Source organism: Eretmochelys imbricata, chromosome 12 (assembly GCF_965152235.1).
Source record: "Eretmochelys imbricata isolate rEreImb1 chromosome 12, rEreImb1.hap1, whole genome shotgun sequence".
Lineage (NCBI taxonomy): Eukaryota > Metazoa > Chordata > Testudines > Cheloniidae > Eretmochelys > Eretmochelys imbricata.
Genome location: NC_135583.1, coordinates 27,510,305 through 27,538,103, shown reverse-complemented (window position 1 = coordinate 27,538,103; position 27,799 = coordinate 27,510,305). Strand labels below are relative to the sequence as shown.

Here is a 27,799-nt window from a genome sequence, read left to right as displayed (position 1 = left end):
ATCAGCAGTAACAAGTTTGATGCTCAAGAGACATTATAATTGTACATTGTACTGTACATACATCATATGGGCTTAAGCTGGCTGAATATTATATATTTCAAGTTTAAAAATGCACTACATATACGAGTGTCCATAGTTTAAGGCGAAATTACAGCTCAGAACTGTTATCTTTTTTCTAATGTGTGGAAGCTTCTTTGACATAAAAGATTTAGATGTTCATAATACATAAAAGATTTCCCTCATTTGTAGGTTCACTTTTAGAATTTTCCTTCCCTTAAATATTTTGTACTTCATAAGTGGTTTTTTTCTCTAGTGAAGTTGATAACCAACTTCTATATTTGCCTTTTGTAAGAAAAGGTACTTCACAGTATTTACCACTTTTATGTCCTTTTCATTATTATTAAAGGAATCCTCTTTGTCAAACTTAAATGTTTAAATGAGCCTTTTCTTGATTTTTAAAAAAATACCTGCTTACATTTCTTCTGTATTCTTCAAAACATCAGACACAGTTCTTAAGGCCAAATTTGTAACTTTATTGTTAAGAATCATCATCAAAAGTGTCTTTGGAACCATACAAGTCTGCTAGTTTCTTAAAGCGAGGTCCCCAGTTTTGTAGATAGTCATAGTCCAAATCAGAATCTGTTGTCGCTGACTCTAACGAGCTAAGTGAACCAGCCACTGAGCCTCTTCCTTCATAGCCATAGATCTGAATAGAGTCATAAGGAGGAGCAGTTGGATCATTATCAGCCTCTTGTATTCTTGTGTTGATGAAATCATCAACATCAACGCTATTAGGAGCTGGCCGAAGCCCTGGTCTTGGCATATACTGATACTCGGGTTTTATGTCTTTACGAGGAATAAACCCATTGATGCCATCAGGGTTCTGTAAAGTAGCAATGTCGAAGGCTTCAGTGTCTTCCTCTCCACCACCTTCATCATCATAAGTTATAATGTTCTCTCTGACATCTTCTTCTTCAAAAACAATTAAAGGTTCTTTCTTCTGCCTTTTCAGTGTTACAAATAACACTACAATGACTACAGAAAAATAAAGACTATAAGTTAGGTTAATTTCCAAGCAAAGTCTACTTTTATAAATGATTTTTCTCTAACGAGAAAGATCACTCATTGACTAAAGCATATCACATTCTTGTCATAATTATTACACTTATTATTAGCTACTCTTGATGGCTATGAGACACAAAGTTTGGGATATTTCCCTAGATCTGAGGGGTTTCAGTTCCAAAGTTTTGGACCAGGCCCATTTGTTGCTGGGTACCAGTGCTTATTACATGATTACTTTAAGTCTTTGATTTGGGTACCACACTGATGGACTCCTAGTCTGCACGGATCTCAGACCACAGATCTGTGACTGTATGGGAAAGCCAACTATTCAGAAGAAAGGTGGTCCTGCGTGAGAGATGAAGCCCAATCAGCTGCATGACTGCCAGGTAGAAATGAACCTTTGATATCCTGCAACACCCAACACTGAATTCTAATTCCACACCCTGCTGCCACAATGAAATAGGAATGATTCTAGCTCCAGATTTCAATAACTTTCCTTTGATAGCATGAATAGGTGAAGGGACAAAGGCAAACATGACCTGTTCTCTGTCACTCATTTTTTTAAAAAGTAAATGTTGCCTTGTAGAGTCATCTAGTGATTTATATAGATACTTTGAAATACTCAGGACATTTATGGTGCTTTACAGCTCTTCTCTCAATGGCAGGTCTTCTAAGTCATCAGTTTGTCTTTACTTCCCCTTCAACACTAGGGATGTTAAAGGCAAAGAGCTGGCGTGAATTATTATTCTAGGCTGACCTCAATAAGCAATGTATCATTCAGCGAAGGGCACGAAACCAAAAACTTTGTGTCATGGAGTTAGTATCACTCTCTCAAGCTATTATATACAGTACTTTACCTGGGCTTACTCAGGGTCTCAGCTCTAGTGAAAGGGAAGTGAAGAATACTAAATAAGTTCATCTTTATGAGGAAACATATGGTATGTCAAATGTGGCCAAGTTAGGGTTAACATTCAATATAATCAAAAGCAGATAAATAGGTAGGGAATTTCCTTACCTAACAAAATCACAATGCAAGCGAGAATGGCAATTAAAGCTCCAGTGCTAAGTCCCGCATTGAGGATGTAAGCTTCAGCATTACATGAGAGCAAGGAACCATTGCTGTCACAGCCACAGACTCGAATAGTGAGGGTATTGGTGCTGCTCATTGGAGGGATTCCACCGTCACTTATTACAATAGGAAGAAGGTATAAATCCTGCTTTTGTCGACTAAAGCCGCCACGTCTAACAAGAATACTCACTGTATTATCTGTTTAAACAAACAAGACAATCTTTAATCACCCAATTTCTTCTCAGACTCATCTTCTTCATAAATATTGAGAAACTGCATTTTGCTACAATTGCTTTGACTATTTATATACAGTAAATTGATTGTTCCATTTCTAATGACACATGCAAAATTAAATATCATTGTTCCTATATACGGCACTGCCCTATTTATTTCAGTTATTCCAGGGTGTGATACGGAATACAAAGAGTACAATACACACCCAGCCTTTTTTGGTTGCATTTCACATTTATTTTCCTGCTTAAATTTACTTTCATTTACAATTTCTGTATATCTGTGTTCACCTTTTAATGGTCTATCATAAGGGAACAGAGCGCCAAAAGGAAAATCAAACCATTTACTTATAAGGCAAGAGTATTTATGACAATTTAAAAGAGGTTGCAGATACTGCTGAATGCTTAGATTATTAGGAACATATACATCAGCAATTCACATGTTTTCTGCAACAGTGAGTACTTGCTAAAAACAGCATTCATGACCAAAAAAAAAAAAGGATCCGATCATACAAACAATTACTGCTGGTCGTGGTGCTCAGTATAAAGAGTAGCCATAATGGACCCCACTGGGCAATTCACAGTACTGTGCCAAGTAGTAAACATCTGTAGAATTAGGCCTTGACATTGTACCTATGCTAATTCTGAGCCTGACCCAAAGCCAATCCGTGAATTTAGTATCAGGTCCTTTGTACTCAGGCTATCACCTTACAGAATTATAAAGATTAGATTTTATAAAGATTTTGCCCAAAGATATTCTTATAGGAGTGCAATTCCCACTGAAATCAAAGGAATTGCACACAATATCTCATGGCAGAATTGGTCCCTGATATTCCACATGGCCATTTCCCTAGAACATATTTAAGTAAACAATATTTTGACAATAAACATCTCCTCAGCACTCTGATCCCAGTAACCAGAAATCTTGAAAGTGTATATTGATATAAGATGCTTCTTAGTGTATGTGCACCGTGCCTTGGGTGGCACGTGACCAAGGTTCATCACTGAATTTGGTCTACTGCTTGGATCATTAGTTTCCCCGCTTGGGTCAGGTACTGATGGGGAGTGTGACTTGATTGCTGAGCCAGGCCCCCTATAAAATGCTTGAACACACACAGTGAATTACACAATGATGCTTAAAATTAACAATTTTAAGTGGGTTTGAAGCCATACATTACACTGAAAACTTGCTTCTTACTTTCCTCTTTATCCAAGTTTCAGTTTGGATAAGTGTTTGGATGTTTATTCAAATTCCTTAGGACAAAAAAATTAGGCAGGAGAGTATGTAAAAGGAGGCCTTATGATGAGTTTTCCAGTGTTTCCTGTTTCTGCTCAGACAGGAAATACTATGAAAAACAAGAACAGTGCTTCTCTCTGGCATTTCTTGGGCTGCCAGACCCAGGACATTCAAAACTCAAAAACACTGAGGTGAGTGGAAGGAGAAATTTTATCCATCTTTTTCAGATCCCCGGAAAAGTTTGGTTTGGTTAATGTTCAACTCAGCTCTCACTTTATCCAAACGTCTTCACTTTCTGTTTCTCACTTTTCCAAAAGGAAAGAAAAATGAAAATAGGATGATTCTTTTAGTCTTCTTTTTTAATCAGGACAGGTTAGTCACCTTCTATGCCATCCATTTTGCTGCTGCTTTGGGATTCAGCAGGGTGGTACAAATCCTTTTCCTACTGAAAGCTCTGCATAAATTCCAGAATAATGTGATTCATAAAACTTCTTTTAATGATCTGACCAATGTTATTTCCAGAGAAACCTGTGAATAAATTAGACCTAATGGGGCAGAATCTTGCCTCCTACATTCAAAGACCATGCAGGGGGACATTTTGGAAAAAAAATCTCCACGAGGACTTCCCTGTGGAAATCTCCCCACATTGTCCCATGTGCTGAACAATGTTTGCTGCCACCCCAAACCTGGTGGATATGCTGGAATCTGTGGGAAGTTAGGGACATATCTGGACCTAATATGGACTTCACCCCAGATCTCTGGAAATCTGACTGTATTACAAAACAGCACGATAATTTTGAATTTTGACAGTAACTGGGCGGTAATGTTTTGCTTGAGACGGAGAAGATCATAGAATCATAGACGCACAGGGATAGAAGGAACCACAAGGGTCATATAGTTTAACACTCTGCCAAGATGCAGGTTTTGTTGTGTCTAAACCATCCAAGACAGATGGCTAATACGGACTCCTTTTGAAAACCTTCAGTGAAGGAGATTCCATGACTTCCCTAGGCAGTCTGTTCCCCTGTCCTACTGTTCTTACTGTTAGAAAGTTTTTCCTCAGCTTTAATCTAAATCTTCTATGCTATAGTTTGAACCCATTGCCTCTCGTCCTGCCCTCTACAAAGGAAAAAAAATTCTCCCTCTTTTTTATGGCAGCCTTTTTAGTATTTGAAGACCACTATCATGCCCCCCATGAATCTCCTCTTCTCCAAACTAAACATACACAGCTCCTTCAGTCTTTGCTCATGCAGCTTGCATTCCATCCCTCTGATCATCTTTGTCACTCGCCCCCGGATCCTTTCCGGTTTCTCTACATCCTTTCTATACATTGGTGACCAAAATTGGACACAGTACTCCAGCTGAGGCCTAACCAGCACCGAACAGAGTGGTATTACCACCTCCTATGACTTGCACACTATGCTTGTGTTAATGCAACTCAACATTGCATTTGCCCTTTTTGCAACAGCATCACACTGTTGACTCATGTTGAGGTTGTGATCCATCAAAACTCCCAAAGTCTTCTCAGCAGTGCTGCTGCCAAGCCAGCTATCCCCCATTCTGTATTTGTACATTTCATTTTTCTTCCCGAAGTGTAGCACCTTACATTTGTCTGTGTTGAATTTCACTTTGTTGTCTGTAGCCCAGTTATCCAATTTATAAAGATCCCTTTGACTTTAACTCTATCATCTAAAATGTTGGCAACCCCATCTATCCTTGTGTCATTTGCAAATCTAATCAGTATGCTCTCTATTCCTACATCCAGGACATTAACAAAGATACTAAACAACACCAGACCCAGAATAGATCCCTGTGGTACCCCACTTCCAATCTGCTATCATTCCATTAATAGTTACTCATTGTTTATGGTTGTCTAACCAATTATGTATCCACTTAATGGTAGTTCCGCCAAGCCCATATTTCTGCAGCTTTCTTTTCAGAATGTCCTGTGGGACTGTGTCAAAAGCCTTGTTAAAGTCCGTGTATATTATGTCCACCATATTGCACCTATCCACAGTTACCCTGTCAAAGAAGAAAATCATGAACAAAGACGTACAAATACAAGGTCTGATTTTTTTTAGTATTCGTAGCTTTGCTAGATACTGTTTAATCGATTTCAGAGCTCATTAGTGCTGCGAAATATTTACACTTTATCATTTTATTAGTGGCAGTGTCTGTGTAATAGTCTTAAAATTTCATGGGGTTAGAATGTGGTCATAACAATTTGCTGTCAGTTGAAATGTGGCATCCGATGTGTATCAGCCTTGTTTAACTCCTTTTTACATTTTTTAGTCTAAAAAAGTATCAACTAATATTTAGTCTAATGTACAGTATTTTCCACACTAGGAATAATAGTCCAATTCTTCTCAAGCAACCAAATAAAAGATCACAAGATGTCAGATCATCTTCATGGTGAAAGAGCTTGCAGACCGATGGATGGGGCGGGGGGAGGCAAGAGGGGGTACCTCTCCTTCAGTGGATGCAGTTGCCCCAAGATTCCAGAAACAGGACAGAAGAGACTTTAAGAGCCCTGCTTCCAACCTGAGCAAATGCCAAAATGGTACCCTGTGGACAATCAAAACTCTGACAACTGATAACACCTGATTGTCTCATTACTTTTCTGATTTGATTACCTAATGCCAAGATCACAACAATTTAATTACCAAACAGATCTGCCTAACCCCAAGCAAGCCTAAATCTCCTTTCCCTAGTATGTCATAATGTGAATTGTTTAGACTTAGTTACTTCTTATTAGTAGAAAACAAACAATGTTTCAGACAATTTAGGCAATCTTATATTTTTCCATATTTGACCAGTGATCAAAAGCAAAGATTTGGAATTTGCAAGTTTCATAAAAGAATTGAGTGAATGCTTAAAATAACTCAAAGATACAGTAATGCCTCATCAAAATAGTTTTCAAAACTATACTGGGAGCCACACACAAGGGATTTAGGAAAACTCTGATGCTCTTTTAAATATTTTTTTAACAGACAAAAAGGAAAGCCACTCAAAAACACCATGTGAAATATTATGAAGTCCACTACCAGTCACTTCTTCCTCTGCTCTACTTGTGACCAACTCTAATATCCAGAAACAATATAATGTCCATAGGAGACAACAAAACCTTAACCTCTCAGGATAAAGGTAACATATAATCCAGTGTAATAGTTTCATCTCATCCTTGCTTTTTCATCATTTTCATGCTCTTTGATTCTAAAACAGAGCCTAACTGTAATCCGAGTAAATGGTATTAGGACGAGAAACAGACGTTAAATATCCATGCCAGGTTAAAGTTGGATTCTTTACTCATTCTGCAAGAAACATATTGCAGCTGCTTGGCTGGCAATTTGAAGGACTAGAATGTGCCACAACACATTACAGAAGGAGGAAAACATCCATCCCAAATATCTTTGCAGTCCATTCTGGAACATATATGTTTTCATTTTTCCAGTTGTTATTCTCTGGAGAATCCCTCTAGCTAGATATTACTTCAGGTGAATAGATCACCAATGCTCTTTATGAAATGGCGGGCATTCACAGATAAAATTTTACCATATCCACCAATATTTATTTTCCATTTTTGATTTTCTTCTTTGCTTCTTGCGGTCTTACCAAAGCTTTCGAAATTTCTTTCTCCATGGAGGTAGCTGTTGCTTGGTTTCTATTATGTTGTTTATATGCACACCCAGAAAAGCAAATAGTTTGATAACAGAAGCTTATTGCAGAGTGAGCATTGCGAGCTGCTGCACCAGAGGTGAAAGTGTTGACAGAGCAGGGAAGACCAAACAAACTTCTGGTTGTAATTGCCTAGAATCTGTATCAGGCAGTGATTATTACTGAGTAAAATTCCATGGTAAGAAACAAAGGAGAATTGCACTGGAGCCCATGTCTATTACTGAGGGCCTCAAAACCCATCGATCAGATATGTGGCACTGAAGATCAGAGCATGTTGCCATTGAAATAAAAGGGAGGTAGCCGCCTCCTTCTGTGGCAGCAGAACTGGACCATGAGTCTTCCAAAAGTCGTATCTTATATTTATATTTTCCAGAACATTATATCCCATCAGTGGCAAGCATTAAGAGGAAATTCCCCCACGTGTAAAGGTCCCAACATAAGGCCAATGCACCAGTTTCAGACCAGCTGGCTTTGTGCTTGACTCTGCACAGGGTGAAACTCTGCCTAACAGTACCTCAATGCAGGATGGAGCTGGGATTAAAATAAGGAAATACGTCTATTAATAATCTGTCACTTTTTTTTCTTTTTAAAATATCACGGACTGGCTACTGCTCTTTTTGAAGTCAATTTCTAAACACACACTGACTTCAGCGGAAGTAGGATTGGCCACCAAACATATACACCGTCTGGGAAAATAAAGTATTGTTTATTTACATGGTATAATATAAGTAAACACTCAGAGCAAAAGTAATTTGATGCTGTATCACAGCATGAGATACCCCATTATCTCATGTTTTCTATGGAAAATAGCCTGAGCTGAAAAACTTGGTAACACAGAAGGCTTTTAATGGGATGTAGAATGTGATTACTTTTTTCTGGATTACTGCAATATGTAATTACTTTTTGGAGTCAGTAGAAAGAAACTGTATTAAACGATAATTATAGGACTGTATTCACTTTAAAGTTCTGTGATAGACCTAAACATTGGAGTTTTCATTAACTGTTCTCCAAAGTTAATAAAGCCATTTTTTTCTTTGAAACTAGCAATTCCCTGTGAAAGAGGTGGCATGATACAAAGATTACTCTGATTTACAAATGAAAAAAGAAATTTTAAATGATTACATAAGTTATTTGACTTGCAAATTGTAACACACTCTGAAAAGGTTTACTATCCAGAAGTACAATTTTAAGTTTTTCACTTTCATCTCTAACTCCACCTTTTTTAATCAGAAAAGAGTTAAATTAACCATTCTGTTCAATTTGTCTTATAAAATGTACATGAATAAATTAAGGAATGTATGAAAATGATGGAGAGACAGTAAGTATGAAAAAGTAAAATGAAGGAAGGATTTCATTATACTATGTATCCTTTCTAAAACAGTATAGTATATGGACAGAGATTCAAGTGACCTAAAACATCATTGTCTTGTTGAAATAATGTATTGCAGTGGTGTCATATAAAGGTACAGTATTCAGTGGACTATCTGCATTTCCATTATAAAACCCTTATTTATCTGGGATAACTTTTTCATTAAAAGGAAAAAAAAAAGGAAAGAAAGAAAGATTACTTTGATGCTTGTAGAAATGAAGGACTAATAGAACTGGCTCAAACCAGAGACTATGCTAACTTCCTCCTGAAGCTGTTTCAATGTATCTCTGACATGGGATGCCCCTGCAATATTAGTCCTGAACCTCTCTTGAATAGACTGCAAGTTATACCAAATGGTGCCAAACTGTGTGGTGGGTTTCTGATACACACTAATGTCCATTAGAGATTTAGCTGATATTACCAAACTCACTACTAATCTTAGTTTGAAGCTTGGTCTCCCAAGGTGAAAGGCTAATTCATTATCTTTCTATGCACTTTAGCCTTGGTTGATATACTGCCCCTAAAATATCTTTCATGGTGAAACATAACCTAGAAGGAAAAGAGCACATTTTCATTTTCTTTTTATTGATTTACTTATTTTTTCTTTAAAATATATGCTTCAAACTAATTGTATGCTCTTTTTTTTTCTTGCCTTTTTTAAATAAAGGAAAGTAAATACAACTTTCTATGGGGTCCTTTACCCACTTCATTTGAGTTTACAATTGCTATGTAGAGGAACCTAGATGTAGATATTCATATTACTTTTTTTAAAAAAAAAAAAAAGCATCAGAAATTTGGCCAGGGAGTTCTGATAGTACTCATCTTTTTCTTCAGTGTTCAGAAAGGAAGAAATCATGCCAAAATAATACAGGAAGTTTTGTAAATATTATAACATTTGAGATAAAAAGTTCATGTTGGATGTAAGTAATCAGACTCTGTTCTCTTTTATCCTGATGTCAGTCTGGAGTAATTCTGCTCGCTTCATCATTTAATCAGTGCAATTGAGATCAGAATTTGGGAAACAAGCAAGTTTCTTCTCAAGTATTAAAGCTCATTTTTAATAAACAGTTTCCTGTAAGTTTGAACAATTTTGCTTTTACAAGGAAATTACCATGTTAAAATGAATTTGCTAAATACTTATTATTACAAATGTATTATGCTCTGTGCACTATTGTAATTAAGCAATTAGCATAGAGATATTTATAGAGACTGGATGTGCCTTTGTTCTGTTTCTCTCTCCCCTCCTTTCACAACCTTCCCATGGAGTGTTTGTTAGAGGTCACATTGCTAGTCCAGGACTGATGGTGTCACACTGGGAGATTATGTGGGATTGTGGAAAGAATAGGTTACTAATACCTGGCTCCTGAGGATTTCTCTCATCGTATTGTGGCTAATGTGGATACAAACACATCCCACATTTTGTGCATTGGAGGTTGGAAGTAGAAGCTGGATTTTGTGACTGGTCCTCATCTAGATAATGAATCAGACTGAAAAACTGGATCTGCACTCCCCTCCCCCCAGACAAGCTTGCAGTGGCAGGGTTTTTACTCATATTTAAAGCCCAAGACATCCACAAATTGACAAACACAACTGAATCCAAAACATCAACCCATACCCTCCCCCACAACTGAACCTAGGGCCCATGCCGAGCCCAGTATGGGTCACAGTGAATTCCTAAAGTTGTGGACTACCTATTACCTTTAACTAAGTAGAATTGTGAATCTTCTGTTTATTGCTTGTTCTTGTGGCTGTAATGCCAATGCATTTATCATATAAAGTATCATGTAATTTACAAAATATGTTTATGAATCTGAAGGCCAGTGAACATGCACTAAATTATTCCAAAGAATGTCTGTAGCAGTTATATTTTCTGCTGTTTTTGCAAAACTCTCAAAAGCAGTCAGTCACAGTTAATGAAAATACTGCTCTATAAAATTATAATACCCTTATGTTTTCTACTTTCGCTGCTCTGAACACTAATATATGGCGAACCTTGATACAAACCTCTGTTGTCTCTGAGCGTAAAATTTGGATTGTGAACAATTTCAGGTGGCAAACTGAAGATAAATCTTGGTCCATTGGCTGCATCATCCTTGTCATCAGCAGTAATTGTAATAAATGGCTGTAAAAGAAAGGTAGCTTGTAAACAAATATGCCTTTGTTTGGTACATAATATATTACATTCAAATATGTTTTTTTTTTCAATATTGTTAATTTTGAGAGCCAAAGGGAAAAGAAAGAAAAAAACATCATTTATTCTCATAAATATACAATGGGTATAAAGCTCAAACAGACAACTATTTCTGTTACTATATTTAGTCAATGCAAATGTGTGTATATATATATATGTATAAATGTATGTATGTGTATATATGTATATATATATACACACACACACACACACACACATATACATATACATATATATTGAGCTCAAATGTGGGCAGGTCTGAGGAAACAGCATAACCTCATTCTCCCACCCTCCCCCAATCTGGAAACATATAGACAACAAAAGTAGTGTTAATAAAATAATTGATACTCCTAATTTGAGGTAATCCTTTAAACAAGCTACTCCTAGCAGTAGAAATAATCTGCACTAGGATAATACATACACAGGGTATGAATGGATACATTTGTGGGCTACACCTTGTAAGCACCACTCTATGCTTCCTGTCATAGAAGACAGAGTGTCTCTCCAATATTTGACGTGTGCCCATGATTGCAAAAACTAACTTCTACCCTTGCTTCTACTGTAAGTTTGCTGGTATACACCTGTGGCCATGGCCAGCCAAAACTCAAACCTTGAAATGTAGTGTGTGTGTATATGCGTGCACCCACACATTAATTTATTTCAATTTTGATGTCAAATACAAAGAAGTGCCTCTCTAGTTGCCCTAGGCACCTTTGCCCAAACTTAAAAATAGCAACCCAGCTTCCAACTTCCATACAAAACTGAGCTCCAACCCAGGAATAAAGAACTTCCCCTATCAGGGGAATGTAACAAACAGAGGATACCTGGTTGCTCTGAGCATTTTCACAAATAAATGCTTCATAGGTTGATGCAAATTTTGGAGCATTGTCATTGACATCAAGGACCTTAATTGCTACAGGAACTTTGACTTTCTGATATTCTTTGTCTATAAGAATAAGTGAAAAACAAAACAAAATGGAGACAAAACAAAGCTGTAATATTTTTATTAAAGTTAAAAAAAGAAACAACCAAAAACAAATTATTCCTGTTTTTTATTATTCCAGCTGTTATACCCCACATAAACAATGTGAGGAGTATAGTATTTATATCACCGAGTTGAAATCCTCTGTGGAATACTTACGGATTTCATTTGCACAGACAGAGATGTTATGCCAAGCAATTTCTTCCCTATCCAGAGTTTTTATGGTCTTAATGTAACCATCTTCTAGATTGATACTAAAATATCTTTCAAGGTCAGTGTGACGATCAATTGAATACCTTGAAGGAGATGAAAATTGGGTATTAGACAAAAGAATTACTTTGCAGCCTGATGTTTCAGTGTTTGTTCAATGGTATATTTTCATATTATGTTAATATAGTTTTTCAGTAGCATGTTTGCAAGATGGACATATTAATGGAATTTATCAAGCAACTTTTTAATGGAAATATATTTCCATTATTTATTAATATCTATGTAGCAGAGGCATTTTGCATTCTCAAGTTCTTATATAGTATAGATAATAAAAGCATCTATTCTTTGAAGACCTTAAATGATAACCTTTGAAAAGTGTCTAAATTCCTGTAATTTGTATGGGGATATTTATATTTTCCACCTGTTCCATATTTATTTCTTTTAATTTTCAGAACACTTAGAGCATTATAGAATTTATCATTTCCTAGATTATTTAAAATTATTAATTGCTTTACTAAACGTCTCTTTATTCTTATACAACAGTCTGTTTTACTATGGCTTTCAGACCTCCACTTTGCAACTATTTGGAGCATATGTTATGACAACAAAGCATTTTAAATAGCTTCATATCTTAGTTAATAGTAGCAAGATGACACCAGAAAAAACACACAGCAAATGCTACTTTATACCTCTCTCACTGTATGTGTATATATGTGTATGTGTATGTACATATATGCAAAGACACATAGTGGTTGTCATAAAAAGTTAACAGTTGACAATAGTAACCACACTATTTCTATTCTAACTTTATTGAAAAATTTATGTCTTTGATAATATTGTAGTAAATATACCTTGTAATAGTGACCAATGTGAGTTGGTATGCAGACAGACATAGCTATAACAAATTGTACATTAAATATGTCCTAAACATGAGAAAATGTGCAAAATGAATAGCTATGAAAAGATACATGCAAATAAAAGAAAATAATTGACTAGGTACCATTACATCATATTAACTAAAAAGTTACCTTGTTTATCTCCATATAAACAATAGGACTAGATTAATAAAGTGTACCTTATAGCATTATTTGCAGCATCAGGGTCTTTGGCATGTACTCTCCCAACAACAGCACCAGCTGCCGCGTTCTCTTGTACTTCAAGAATATAACTTGGTGCTAAAAATATGGGTGGCTCATCAGCATCCTCAACTGCTACCTTTACAGTTACAGTATCCTTGAATGGTCCATTGCTGATGAACTTAGGATCAATATGTACATTGGCTGCCTCTACCTTCAGGCTGTAGGACTTTTTGGTTTCAAAATCTAGGAGCTGTAAGAAATAAGAGGATGATGCATCAGTTGTACAGTGCCAACAACACTGAAATGTAAAAGCTAGTTCCTTAGATTGTGATAGCAGAATCCCTATAAACCAGATATGTGCATAGCACTTAATATGCAAAGACTCAAAAGTCTGAGGCCTTCAAAATGTGCTAAATACTCAAAGTGAGGCGCTACCCACTACATCTACAGAAGAGAAAAAAACTCAACATACTGGGCCAGATTCCCTACCATGCCCTGTGCCTGTTGTACTGCTTAGGAAACCACCCACATCTCATCAGCTGGGGAGTCCTCCAGCAGCAGGGAGTCCCTGCTGCTACTCCAACTAGAGCCCCAACACAGAGAGCATGTTGGGGCAAGGAGCAGTAAGGAAGGGATGTGTCTGGAGCATGCTGCGCTCTGCCTATCCCCAGCTAGCAGGAAGTCCCTTGGGGACAGTTGGAAGGGGGCCTACTTTAGGGGAGGGGTGATCAATTATTTTTTGTCAAGGTCCAAATTTCTCAGTCAAGGTCCAGACTCAAGATAAAATAATATAATAATAATAATTAATAAGAAGAAGTAAATAAAAGGATTTTATGGTATGTTCAAAATCCCGCTTTGGCCCACGATCCACCTATTGACTATGCCTGCACTAGGGGCTGAATCAAAGATCCAGAACTGGCCCTTTTACTTGAGACATGCCTTCTATGTTCATACATTAAAGTCAGAGGATAGCATAGGAGGTGCTATAGTGGCCCCACACCAGCTAGGAATTTCCTCACTGTGGAAGAATCCTCCAGAAGTTGGATGTGTCGGCTTTATGGACACTGTGTGGTGGTGAGCTGGCACCCAATGGCCATAGCAAGGCTCAGGATCTGGCCCATATGAAGGAAAGAGAGGTTGATGTGAGTCATATGACATAGTGAATAAATTATGTGAGTTCATGTTGATGATTAGTATTGTAATAGAATTACACTTGTATTTGGCATAGTGTCTTTCTAACTCATCTACTGAACAACCACTTTTCAAAAAGTAAACAGGAAATAACAATTAATGAATAAATATTATACACACAATGGTGGGGAAAGTGTGAAGATTATCTTTCAACTTCTATAGGTCTTCCATCCAAGGATTTCTGAGCACTTTAGCAATATGAAGGGAATAAGCCTCACCACAGCCTGTGAAGTAGGAAATATTCTCCATGTTTCAGATGACTGATCCTAACTATGGTGTACCTGCAATTTGTCACTGACAGAGAAATTGCAATGCTTCAGTATCGTAAGCCAGAATATGGTTATGTCCTTAAATGTCTGAGAGACAGGTTCCAACTATGGCTATCAAACTATGCTAACAGCATAGAATGGACTGCAGGCAGTGATAACATACCAGCTACTGCAATAAAAGGAGTACAAACTCAGTTATTAAAGAACTATTAAAACAATGAGCAATCAAAAAACATCACAGCAGTGCAATAACTACCAGTATTCTGAGCAATGACTGCTTCACCATCTCAAAAGCAAAGAACCATCTCCAAGAAATAGATAGGGATAACCTTTACCAACAGACCAGGAGAAGACCTGCACCTCTCCCACATGTTCAAATCAAAGAACATGGATCCCACAGAGGTTAAGACCCAAAATGGGAGAACCACATCAAAATGCACAGTATCCTCCTTAGAACATGGTGAATAGATCTTAACCAGCAGAGCGAGGAAGGATGGGCCCATGGTGCGGGTGCTAGTCTGGGATTTAAGAGAATCAGGGTCAATTCCCTGCTCTACTACAGACTTTCTGTGTGAACTTGTGCTAGTCTCTTAGCATTCTGTGTATCAGTTCCCTATCTGTAAAATGAGGACAGTTGTGTTACCACAGGGTGCTCTGGGGATAATACATGGAAGACTGTGAGACACTCAGATAGCATGGTAAAAGGGGCCGTATACGTATCTAATATGCTGCTTGTCAAAAAAACCTACAGTCTTTTTATCCAAATGACAAAGACTTAATTAGACTATCAGAAATGAGGTGATAATCAGATAAAAACCACAGAAGTTGTTTGAAAAAAAATTAGAATGGTTAATTCTGAAGAGATGTTATAAACAGAAAATGAGAGATATACATGTTAGCTTATATACAGTCATCTATGAGGAAAAAAGGAAATGTACATTTGTACTAAAATGTTGTCAATGCACTTCCAACGATGTCATCTGATGTATTAGAAATATACTGCATAAGTTCTGCAGCATTTGAAATCATACATGAGAGCAGAGTAGAGAATAGGATGTCTATAAGGATGCTCACTTTTGAAAAAAGTAACGTACCAAGGTAATCAATATGTTCATATTCAGCTATCAGTATCAACCAATATTGTTATCCATATATTTAGTGACGTTAACTTTGTACCTCTCTCACTGTATGTGTATATATGTGTATGTGTTTGTACATATATGTTTCATTATCTCAGTATGGACTATGGATATGCAAACACCCCTGACTGAGTCCTGCTTGACTGGGATCATAGAGAGACTCTTCAAGACTGGTAGGCCCAAAGCATGGGGTTAAATTCCATTAACTAGAAGGTTGAGTACAGAAATGGTGGGGAGAGGGATTTCAGATCTGCTTCCTCTCTGGCATTAGAAATAAACAGTCACGCATCAGTCTTTATGGGCCTGATCCTTTGCTAAATGCTGAGCACCTCCTGTGAGGTGATGAGCACCCTCAACTTCCACTGAAGGTAGCAGGAGTTGAGAGCACTCAGCAATCACAGGACTGTTCCTCACATCACAGGAGTGAGCCCTATACATTTTGTATTGGCTTGAGAGACAGGAAATTGTATACATAAATAAAACAGGGTGTTGATTTATTTGCGTTTTGTGTGTGTGTGCTTGTTTGTTTGATTACAGGTATGCACTTTGTGATGCAGTATTATGACAGTGTTGCTGTACTAGAGGTTAACTGATTTTCTAACAAGTGCATACTCTTGTTATAGCTGAGACTTTATTGTGCTGGCACTTCTGTGTCATGGCAATATTTACAAGTGCCCCTTCTCCCTGATCAATGTACCCATTTTGGGAAAAGTTCCAGGGTGAAGGAATGTTACTCAAGTCCCTCATGAAATTGACCTAGGATTGGGTCAGAGGTAAGAAATATTCTGTAGATAACTGCTCAATTCTTCCTACACAAAGCAGACGTTTGGGGGTTGATCTAGCACAGCATAGGTGCACGGTGAAGAAAACAAAAGGTGAAAAGCAAAACAGGGAGTTCATGGAATATGATCCCCAACTAATGAGATGCTGCTTCTTGTCCCCCCACCCCCCGCTCCCAAGTAAAGTAGCAAAGTGCCTCATGAACGCAGAGGATCACACTTAAGCCCGTATCGCCTCAAAAATGCCCATTGTCCACACACACCACACCCCAATTTTACCCTTTGTTTTGAGAATAAAAGAGTGAGTAAATAAGGGACTTCAGACTTCATACCCTAGAGTGAAGAGGAATGTGCGTGGTATTTACCAGTATTGTTGAAGCCATGTAGGTTCCAGGACATTAGAGAGACAAGGTGGGTGAGAGTAATATCTTTTGTTGGACCAACTTCTGTTGGTGAGCGAGAGAGGCTTTCGAGCTTACACAGAGCTCTGACCTGAAGAAGAGCTCTGTGTAAGGTCAAAAGCTTGTCACTCTCACCAACAGAAGTTGGTCCAATAAAAGACGTTACCTCACCCACCTTGTGTCCTTAGTGTTTAGCCTCACTTGTGCACGTGCACAGTCTCCTCTTACCCATGTGTTGGAGGAGAGCAATGATGCCATGGTCCATATTTGAGACCTCACTCTCATTGGTAATGTAGTGGGCACAGAAAATGACCTGGGGTTATCTAGGTATAAATTAAAACTACAGGGAGTGTTTGCTAGGTTTGGGTGTTGTGCAAGGATTTATTACTAATGAAGTTGAGGCTGTTGCATTTCATCATGACTTGCTATCAGGTGTTCATTGTTCTATGTGCAGTGGCATCAGCAATGTAATACAAGGAAACTGTTTTTGAATTGTGGGCACAAGCCATTTGAAATTATCTTAGCTAGTCAAATGGCAGAATCCCTTGATGGGAATATAACATTTTTCTATTTGACTTTCTATTCTTACTTGCACACCACTTTATCCTTTTCTTTCTATCTAGGTAGAATGAGAGGGAAGCAATATTGATATTTTAAATGATTTCTTTTAACAGAAATACAGGCAAATCCTTGATACTTTGCACATTATCTTAAAATTCTTATGACACTACCAACTTGAAAATGAATGCTTGATTAAAACAACTAAAGCAATCCCATCATTTATTTCTGCAGTAATTCTCAGTATGCTTTGAAGAGTGAAAGGTGTTGATTTCTCAAGTGGTAGATCAGTACAGAATGCTGTTAAAGAATATATAATAATTTCTTCACTTTATATTAATAAACCCACTATAGAGGTTTTTTGTAGTACTACTTTCCATTCAGTTACTTCTTTCCATTTTGGCTCTAGGCATTATCAGAGAACAGTAAAATGGGAGCTCAGAGTTAATCACAGCTTCATAACCAAAATTATATACAATTGCATTTACCGTAATTTTAACATGAACAGTAATCTATTGACAGGTTTCAGAGTAACAGCCGTGTTAGTCTGTATTCGCAAAAAGAAAAGGAGTACTTGTGGCACCTTAGAGACTAACCAATTTATTTGAGCATAAGCTTTCGTGAGCTACAGCTCACTTCATCGGATGCATACTGTGGAAACTGCAGAAGACATTATATACACAGAGACCATGAAACAATACCTCCTCCCACCCCACTCTTCTGCTGGTAATAGCTTATCTAAAGTGATCGCTCTCCTTACAATGTGTATGATAATCAAGTTGGGCCATTTCCAGCACAAATCCAGGTTTTCTACCCCCCCATCCCCATACACACACAAACTCACTGTCCTGCTGGTAATAGCTCATCCAAAGTGACCACTCTCCCTACAATGTGCATGATAATCAAGGTGGGCCATTTCCAGCACAAATCCAGGTTTTCTCACCACCACCCCCACCCCCATACACACACAAACTCACTCTCCTGCTGGTAATAGCTCATCCAAAGTGACCACTCTCCCTACAATGTGCATGATAATCAAGGTGGGCCATTTCCAGCACAAATCCAGGTTTTCTCACCCCTCCCCCCCCACAAACTCACTCTCCTGCTGGTAATAGCTCATCCAAACTGACCACTCTCCTTACAATGTGTATGATAATCAAGGTGGGCCATTTCCAGCATAAATCCAAGTTTAACCAGAACGTCTGGGGGGGGGTGAGTAGGAAAAAACAAGGGGAAATAGGCTACCTTGCATAATGACTTAGCCACTCCCAGTCTCTATTTAAGCCTAAATTAATAGTATCCAATTTGCAAATGAATTCCAATTCAGCAGTTTCTTGCTGGACTCTGGATTTGAAGTTTTTTTGTTGTAAGATAGCGACCTTCATGTCTGTGATTGCGTGACCAGAGAGATTGAAGTGTTCTCCGACTGGTTTATGAATGTTATAATTCTTGACATCTGATTTGTGTCCATTTATTCTTTTACATAGAGAAATCTATTGAGTATCTAGATAATCTATTGGTATTGTATCTTCTGTGATAAAGAAAATGAAGTATGTTGTGTATATTCATAGGCTTGAAAGGACAGGAGTGCTCACCTTCTTAAGCTTCACAACACCTTCCTGAGTCTCATAATCTGTTGTAATTTCAAACATTTCCACACCATCTCCATCAATGATGCTGTAAGTCACTAAGCCATTTTCTCCAATATCTGGATCTTTGGCCTTCAGTCGTCCTACTTCTTCTCCTGGAATGGATGCTTCTGATATTGACATCTGGTACACACCTAGGCAAAAAGCATTCAGTTGTAATTACACAGTTTACTTCTTAAAGTATTTGTATTATTACCTGTTTCATTTATACATGTAAAAATAGCAGAGCAAATTTTTAAACTTTCAAATTATCCACATGCAGTAATGGAGTTATCCATAGAAGGAATGGTTATATTATAAAGGTCTAGGTTACTTTGAGATTGAGGTCGTTAGTGAAATCTGCGGTCATGTTGCTAATCTGTATAAAATTACCTTCCCAATTACTACCTTCACCTCTAGTGTGCTAGCAGGAGTTAAAAGGCCAACTGATCATACAATCAGAATGCAAAATTATTGTGACATCAAGGTTATAATTCATACTGGAGATGTTATTACAAAAATCTAGAGAAAATTACATTTCAAATGATTCATGGTATGAACTTCAACTGCGACAAGCCTAGGAGGGTAACTGCCATTCATTCAAAAGCCACAAATTATAGAACAGGAACTGGATAAAATCTTACTGCTGTGGCACTTAAAAGAATAAATCTGCTGCTTTCCATGGTTCTCACTTGGAACATGAAATTGCATTCACTGCAAAGTAGTGAAATTTAGCACAATTCAGTACACGCCCGACTATGTGGGGCCCAAGTACAGATCCATAGAGGGGAGAATAACAGGAAAATTCCCACCCTAACTCAGGGACTATCCCCTCTATGGGTCCCAGTGCCACAAATGGCTGGAAAGGGTGAGGATGGTGCAGCGTAAGCAATGCTCCTGTGCACCAGGAGGCTCCAAGCAATATCCTGTCTCCTGAGGCACAGTCCTCCTGCAGCTTCTTACACAATGCAAATCTCTGGGTGCCTTCCAATGCAAGCCAGAGTTTAAATAACATAGCCTGCCCCTAAATACCGATTAACAACTTTGGAATTCTTTACATTACCGATAGCATGAACAAACCCAGGAAAGCATACAGCCAGCAAGATAAAATATAATGGGGTAAATCTAACTCCCACCCTCAAATATCATTTGAGGAACATCAGTGGAGGTATACCAGGTGTGGACTTGCTTCAGTCATTGTAAGCACAATAGCATATATGATAGAAATGAAACACTAACTCCAGTCACAAACAAGCCTAAATTAAAGCAGGTTTCACAATAACAGTTCAATCTATCGACAGAAGGTCACTTGGACCTCAAATGAATGCAATGTGTTAAACTGTTAGACTTCTGCAAATCTAACATCTTTCTTTTCTTACTGGACAAGTGAAACTTTTTTTTTTTAAATACAATTCAGCGCAGTTTGTCCTACATGGTAGAAAATCCCCTCCAGGATAGGGGTAATGTTAAGGCTCCATGCCTGGGCTTCCATCCAGCTCCGAAGTTTGAATGAGCTAAAATAAACAACTAAATAAGATGAAAATATATCTGAAAACCAAATAGCTACCCTGGCAACTAAAAACTAACGCACTTTACTTGTAATAACTAGCATTATTTGTCACCAATCAGAAAATTTAATTGAGCTAAATTTTATTTGGTCTGCCACCTGTGAATATAACTATTCACAAGGGAGTAAAGGTACAATCCTACAATCTTTAGCTACGTGAACAGTCCTGACTTCAGTAGGACTATACATACAAGTGAAGGATGCAGGATCAGGCCCTAAAATTGAAAGAATACATGAAATAGAAAGTGATCCTCACTCAGCTCCAGGGCTGTCAAAGAGCTGAAAGAGCATACCCATGAGTTGTTAGCAGGATGTGCAGTGCTCTTTCATCTGTGGCCAAGGAAAGCACCTCTTGCCTGACAAATACCTTAAACAGCGTAGGGTGCAGCTGAGGTAAAAAGATCAAATAGATCATCTGCCATTCACCCATATTTATCAATAGACAGAAGTGGACTTGCACAGTTAGAAATGACTATCATAAACTACAACTTGGAAATAGCTATGAATAGAGAGAACTGTATAAGGGAAAGCCACATTGGCTCTTCTTTAGAACAGTGTTAGTCTCACTGCAAGAGCCTACAAGTGGGTGTAGACCAAGGTACTGTGGAAACCCCATATATATTGTACATCTCCAAAAACAGAATAAACTGCTGACACACAGTGGAGGTGAGAATTTGAAGATCTGTTCTTGTAACTCCTCCTGGTTCTCCATCAGATTTTTGACAGACTCTCAAAGATTTTTTTTCTGGTAATGTTGTTATAGTCTGAACAGAATGTGAAACGGAGCTTGCTTTTTCTGAGCAGGCTTTTGTACATCTGCAGTGTTAAAAATTCAAGTTGGAAAACACTTATTAAGTAATCTTAATCCATCATTGCCGCAGTGCAAGTCTTTCCCCTAAAATATATTTTCAAGGACTTTCTCCAGCCTAGTTTTAACTGTCTCAATTACAGGGACTTCACTTCCATAAAAGTCTAGACAACATCACATTGATCTCACCATAGGTACGTTTATCATTCAACATGGTTAGATGGTTTTCAAAATGAAGCGTGGCGCCAGGAATCCCCTGGCTTCTAATCCTGGCTCTGAAAATGACTCACTCTGTAGCACTGGACAAAACATTTAAGGACTCTGCAGAAAATAATACTTACCTATCTCACATTTCTGATGTGGTACTCCATTAGTTACTATTTCTTTGAATATACAAGGCACTACATAAGTGTTAAGTATAATTAGTAGTAACCGTTATGTATTAAGGGACTTGTCACTTACTCTGTGGGAACTTTGGTGGGTTGTCATTGACATCAGTAAGTGTAATTGTCACTTTGGTTGTCCCTGAGAGTCCTCCCATGTGTCCTCCCATATCTTTTGCCTGTATTACAACATGATATTCTTCCTTAGCTTCTCTGTCCATGTTGGGAAGAGCAGTTCTAATAATACCTGTACATTCAAGCAAAAATGTCACACAAATATTTTTAGTTATGCAAAACTGGTACCTGCATATTATACAGTGTATTTAAGATGAATCACACATGCTGCATAGAACAACAATGGCCCAGCGTCTCCCTTGGGTTCTAGCCACTATGCACCAAACCATGCAGGGAAAGCAGCCCTGAAAGCAACACAGCTGACCACAGGGTAATTCTTTAGCAGCATAGAGCCTGCATTTCAGCTTCTACACCATCTCTCTGCAACTCACAGAGTTGCAACTCACAGAGGGGAATAGTCCTGTCTCAGGGATACCTCTCTTAAATGCTAATACATGCCACAGGACCACCCTACTGAACCGCTCGGGCAGAGGAAGGAGAGAATGAAGGTGACTTAGAGCTATTTGTACGCACACCCCAAGATGAACTGCATTGCCCCACAGCTGCTACTGAGGATCTGGGCCAAAATATTTAGTTATTCATATTAATGTACTCAAAAAAGTGATGGTGTTCCAAACAAATAAGCCTGGCTCAGTCATACCTGTTTGTGCTTCCACGGAAAAGTACGGCTGACCTTCAAGAATACTGTAAACCAGTTTGGCACTGTTCCCATAGGTAGGATCATCAGCATCCGAAGCGGTTACCTGAATAACTGATGTACCTAAAAAAGTAGAGAAAGGATGTTTAAAAAGCAAATGTGTTTGCTAAAGCCACAGAGGTGCTTTCAGTCAAACCACAGAGAAGCCTGTTTTATGTGACTTTTTCCACTCCAAAAAAACAAAACAAAAACATTTCACCAATTACGGAGATCTATTTTAGCAATTTGTGCTTTAGAAAATACAAGCCCTAGGAAGTCACCAATAATGACAGTGATTAGGGGTCATCTCCATCCAATAAATTATACAGCCTAATATACATTATACTACTTGGGCATTATACAGCCACCCAAGACTACCTCCTTCATATGTGTACTTCTGGAGCTACACTCTCCACAAGTACACTTACAGAAATGCTGCTTGTAGTGATCCCCAAGGCAAGGGTGAGCTCTTCTCTGGCTGGCTGATTTCAACCAGGGGGAAATGTAAAGTGGCATTATGCTCTAGCTTACAGCTACATTACATAGCTCAGCCAAGATTAAGAGTACTATACGCCCTGTAGATCACTGCACCTCTTGCGCCACAAACCTTGGTTTGACCCCTCTCAATTGGGGGAACCCTCCCCACTCCTCGACCCGCATACAGGCTTGCAGAGACTCTACAACCATCATTCTTGTAGCATTGCCAACTCTCATGATTTTATCTCAAGTGATTTCAGAGGGGTTTGGAGCTTGTCTGGTGATGCTCCAACCCATTCCAGAAGTTCAGCCCTTCTGGAAGCCAGCAGAGGCTCTCATCTGGGCTCACCATGCTCAGAGGGGAGGTGGGGGGGCAGAGGGAGCAAAGAGCCCAGCAGCTCTGTGTGGCTCAACTCTCTTCTCCCTCTCCCCTCCTGTGAGAAACACAGACAGGACGGTGTTTCTTCTCCTCCCCCCTGCAAAATCCAGCCTAGGAATGGGCAGAGGGGTGTGAAGAGCCCCCTGGTGCCCCCCCCACCCAAGCCTGGGAAAAGGGAGATAAGAGGGGACGCTGCTGCTGCCCACCAGGCCTGGACATGTGTGAAGAACCCTGTGAGGAGCAGAGGTGAGGCTGGGAGTGCTGAACTGGGGTGTGGGGGCTACAGGGTGCTGCCAGGTTCGGGGAAGGGGAGAAGCCTGGGGGCTGTGGGAAGGAAGAATAATTAAAATAAAATGAATTATTTTTAGCTTTTTGAACTACTAATTAGAAGAGATTTTTTAAAAAATAACTGTTTTGTGATTGTGGGATATTGTATTTACTTACGTAGTTATTGAATTATACAAAGAAAGAACAATGATTTACAGTTATTTTTGACATATTTTGAATATAATTGTATTGATTATTTAAAAAAATAGTTTGGGCCTAAACATAATTACTGCACTGAAAGACAGAAAGCTCTGAAAGCTGGTTGATGTTGTAATGGTATTCTTGCATGTACACGTTTGCAGCTCACATAAATCTTTACTGAAAAATAACTGGAAAACTTGATACATAGAGGGAGTGATGTGTGTGATGAGGCTGTTCATTTCTCAGCTCCATTTTATAGGCCTTCTATAGTATGCTTCTAAATATGTGTGATTTAGGGTTTTTACCATCATATTTTAATTTTATCACACCATGGAGCTCTTCACTGAGCGTTATCTCGGGTATAATCACTTAATACAAGTACTCCCTGTTTTTCCAACCAGGAGGGATGCCTTCTCTCGGCCCCAGCCCTCCATTTTTGAAGGGATACTTTTGAAATACCAATAACAGAAGCATCACGAAATTATATTGAAATGAGTCTTTGCTTAGCACTAGCCCCCACCCCCCAAAAACCCACCAAAATACCACTCTGCATCTTCTCTATTCTAATTCTCCTTCAATATGCATACACTGCATCTGCATTTGAGCTGCCATAGAAAGATATGTGTGCATTAAAAGGTTGACTTTTCAATCTGAAATTATCACACACACATTTCCAGAAGAGTAGAGACAGTGTTAAAAAATCAAAAGACAGATTAAAATACATGGTTTGATGGTGGTTTTTAAATCTCATGATTTCTGAGGCCAGTCTCATGATTTTGACCTTGTGAGGCGGTCTGACTCAAGATTTTTGATCTCTTGTGGTTGGCAATACTGGATTTGCTGTAGCAGAGTTTGAATCCTTCAGCTAATTAGAGCAAATGACAGAGGATATTTCATTGATTAATAGAGGAACTGAATACATTTTACCTTCCAGTCATTGGGAAGATGTTAATTAGATTTACCTAAGATTCACTGTCAATGTAATTTACTCCAAAAACAATGTAAACTGGCATGCATTTATCTGTACCTACCCACGTTGGACCTCTCTGGCACATTTGCATGATAGTTTTCATGTAGGAACTCAGGTGGGTTGTCATTTATATCTTGAACTTTCACAATGAATTCAGAGGGTGGTTCCAAAGGTCTGTTCGTGTTTCTGTCTACAGCTTGTGCCGTTAAAATATACTGAGCTCTCTCTTCTCGGTCCAGTGTCTTTGTTGCATGGATGTTCCCTGATTTGTCATCAATAACAAAAATGATTCCTGCGCCTTCACCTGAGAGAATGTATTTAATGTTTCCATCTCCAGAATCGATATCTGAATGAAGCTACAAAATGATAAACATACATATTGTAACAAACCAATATACACTATGTATTTCCAGCCACTAAAATAATAATTGAATTACTGTGCATTACTGTCTAGCCACTGCTGACTCAACTTTCTTAACTTTCATAACTAATGCAAACTTCAATTTAATAAGATAGGTGCACAAGGGACCAGATTTTCTTTTGCTTACATGTGTCTAACTTTCATTTAACTCAAGAAACTGATGACAGAATTTGGCTCACTGAGTCTGACTCTCCACTCTATTACACCGTTCTTAACCCAAAATAACCTAAAATAACCTAACTGACTTTGGAGGAGGTAAAATAAGTGTACAGAGGGGAGAGTCAGGCCCAGAATATCTAATGCAGTCTAACATATTTAATCTTACTGAGTAATATCTTAAAATCTAGAAGTACAATTAGAGTACGTGTTCACTGCAGCTGGGAGCTGTAACCCCAGAGCAGATAGACAGACTTGCATTAGCTCTCCTCTAATGATAGCAGCATGGCCATGTGGCACAGATGGTGGTTCACGCTAGCCGCCCAAGTCCAAGCCTGCCAGCCCAAGCTGCTGCTTGTGCCACACGGCTATTTTTACTGAGCTAGTGCTAGTCCGTCTAACTGCCCTGAGATTGACATCTCCCAGCTGCCTTGTAGACATACACTTAGGTTCTTTTTTCCTTTGGTGTGTCAGGTCAAATCTGTTTTTAACTTTTACACAGGTTGGTATTTTCTAGGCTATCCTTACAACAGTGAGAGGCTATGCTCTAATGACTGGACACCAAAATTAAGAATGGTATGATGATTTACTGGAACACAGTGGCCAGTTTGGGGATCAGGCTTGTTGTGCAAATGATCCTTTTTGTCCTAGTAGAGAAGGTTTCAATCTACTGCTCTCAGGCCACAAGTCAAAGTGTACTGAAGTCAATGGAAAGTCTCTCCTTGATTTCAATACACTTTGGATCAGATTCTTATTGAGCTACAGATGAAATGATTAATACCAGAAGTTTCAGAGGGTGCTGATTAGGCAGCTGGTATGAAAGAAAAGTACTGGAGGAAAAAAAAAGCAGCTCACACCGCAATGAGGCAGGAAATAGTAACTATTAAAATACGAACGAAAATGTAGAATACATTTCTTACCTTGCCAACTAGTACAGGATCTGGTCCTGTGTACTCTTCTATTACAAAGAACTGATTCCACACCCAGCCTCTTTTTGAACGATGCAGAACTTGCCCTTCTTTTCCTTTTTCATGGTGACCATGGAGTGACGGCCTTAAATGGTTGAGTTTTTCTGTAGACATGGCATGGCTGTAATATAGCATGCCCAGGCATATAAGAGCAGCATGTAAACAACTGTCCTCCTTCATTTTTGGTTAATTTATAGGCACAGGAGTATTCAAGAATCTCCTCCTTCCACCCAGGGCCACCTCTGAAGTAGGAACCTTGGAGCTAATGGAAATTTTCAGATGTAATGTTCTGCATATAGGATGCCACTGCTCATTAAGTGCATCACTTTAATGCTCTGCAGGTTCTCAGCTTAATTGCTGAAAGAAAGAGGAGTGGAGAAAAGTGTCAGTCTTTCCCCTGTCTTTGAGAAGTGACAATTATAAGCCAACTGTAATTTCTAAAATGAAACTAGTACCAACATAGCACAGGGGTAATACCCATTGTCCACTGAAAGAATATAACAGCCATCAAAAACTAATGATTCAGTAGGAAAATAATACTTTGATATAATTACCACCAACTATGAATATTCTAAATAAGGTTTTTCTTTTCTCATGCTTTTCCAGTAAAACTCCTTGCTTTTTTACTCAAGAGTCTGTCAGTTATAATTTCCCCCTTCTCTTAATTCAGGAGACAATGATGCACATATAGATCACAGATTGCATTCAGTACTCTAATAAAATATTGTCAGTGAGTGCTTAGAAGCATTCCCAAACTTCAGTGCTTCCCTTATCACTCCTGTCTCCACCAACCTTCATCATGAATGAGTAAAAATACCTACAGACTCTTTGATAATGTGATCTTTGGCAGTAGCACCCATTCCAGGTGTCTCTAAGGGTACGTCTACAATGTCATAAAAGACCCATGGCTGCAAATGGCCCTGGTCCACTGACTCAGGCTTAGGCTGCCAGCTAAAAATTGCAGTGTAGACATTTGGGTTCAGGCTGGAACCCAGGCTCTGGAACCCCATGAGAGTGGTAAGTCTCAAAGCCCAATCTTTAGCCTAATCCTGAATGGCTAGAATGCCATGCTTAGCCCCACAATCCGAAGTTAATTGACCCGGGCTCTGAGATGCAGTGCACAGGTTTTTATTTTATTGCAATATATACATACCCCTAAGTTTTAGTTGTTCAAATGACATTGCCTCTTTCTTTATATCTGATCACTTCTATGTGTAATAGGTCAGGGTCAAAGTTTGATCATAAGATTGTCTAATACAGTGAAACCTGAACTAAGGACTACACTTCCTGTACTAACAACCTATCTTAAAGTACCCCTTGGA

At 38.5% G+C, this 27,799-nt stretch overlaps 1 protein-coding gene across 1 annotated transcript; it reads right to left on the bottom strand.

Annotated features, from left to right (window-relative positions):
• Nucleotides 1-538: 538 nt before the first annotated feature.
• On the bottom strand, nt 539-26,657 carry CDH11 (cadherin 11). Its single transcript, XM_077830909.1, has 11 exons — nt 26,430-26,657; nt 24,994-25,288; nt 22,603-22,722; nt 21,907-22,074; nt 19,037-19,224; nt 13,101-13,354; nt 11,975-12,111; nt 11,658-11,779; nt 10,647-10,764; nt 2,078-2,329; nt 539-1,035 (listed from the first exon to the last, which is right to left on the bottom strand). Exons 1-11 carry the CDS (start codon nt 26,655-26,657, stop codon nt 539-541), a joined length of 2,379 nt encoding a protein of 792 aa, XP_077687035.1.
• Nucleotides 26,658-27,799: the final 1,142 nt, after the last annotated feature.

Coding starts and splice junctions, on each gene's coding strand:
- CDH11 (XM_077830909.1), bottom strand. CDS start 26,657: ATGAAGGAGGACAGTTGTTTACATGCTGCTCTTATATGCCTGGGCATG. Junction 19,225..21,906: donor CCCACCAAAGTTCCCACAGA/GTAAGTGACAAG, acceptor CTTTTTGCCTAG/GTGTGTACCAGATGTCAATA. Junction 1,036..2,077: donor TTGCATTGTGATTTTGTTAG/GTAAGGAAATTC, acceptor ATTTTTCTGTAG/TCATTGTAGTGTTATTTGTA.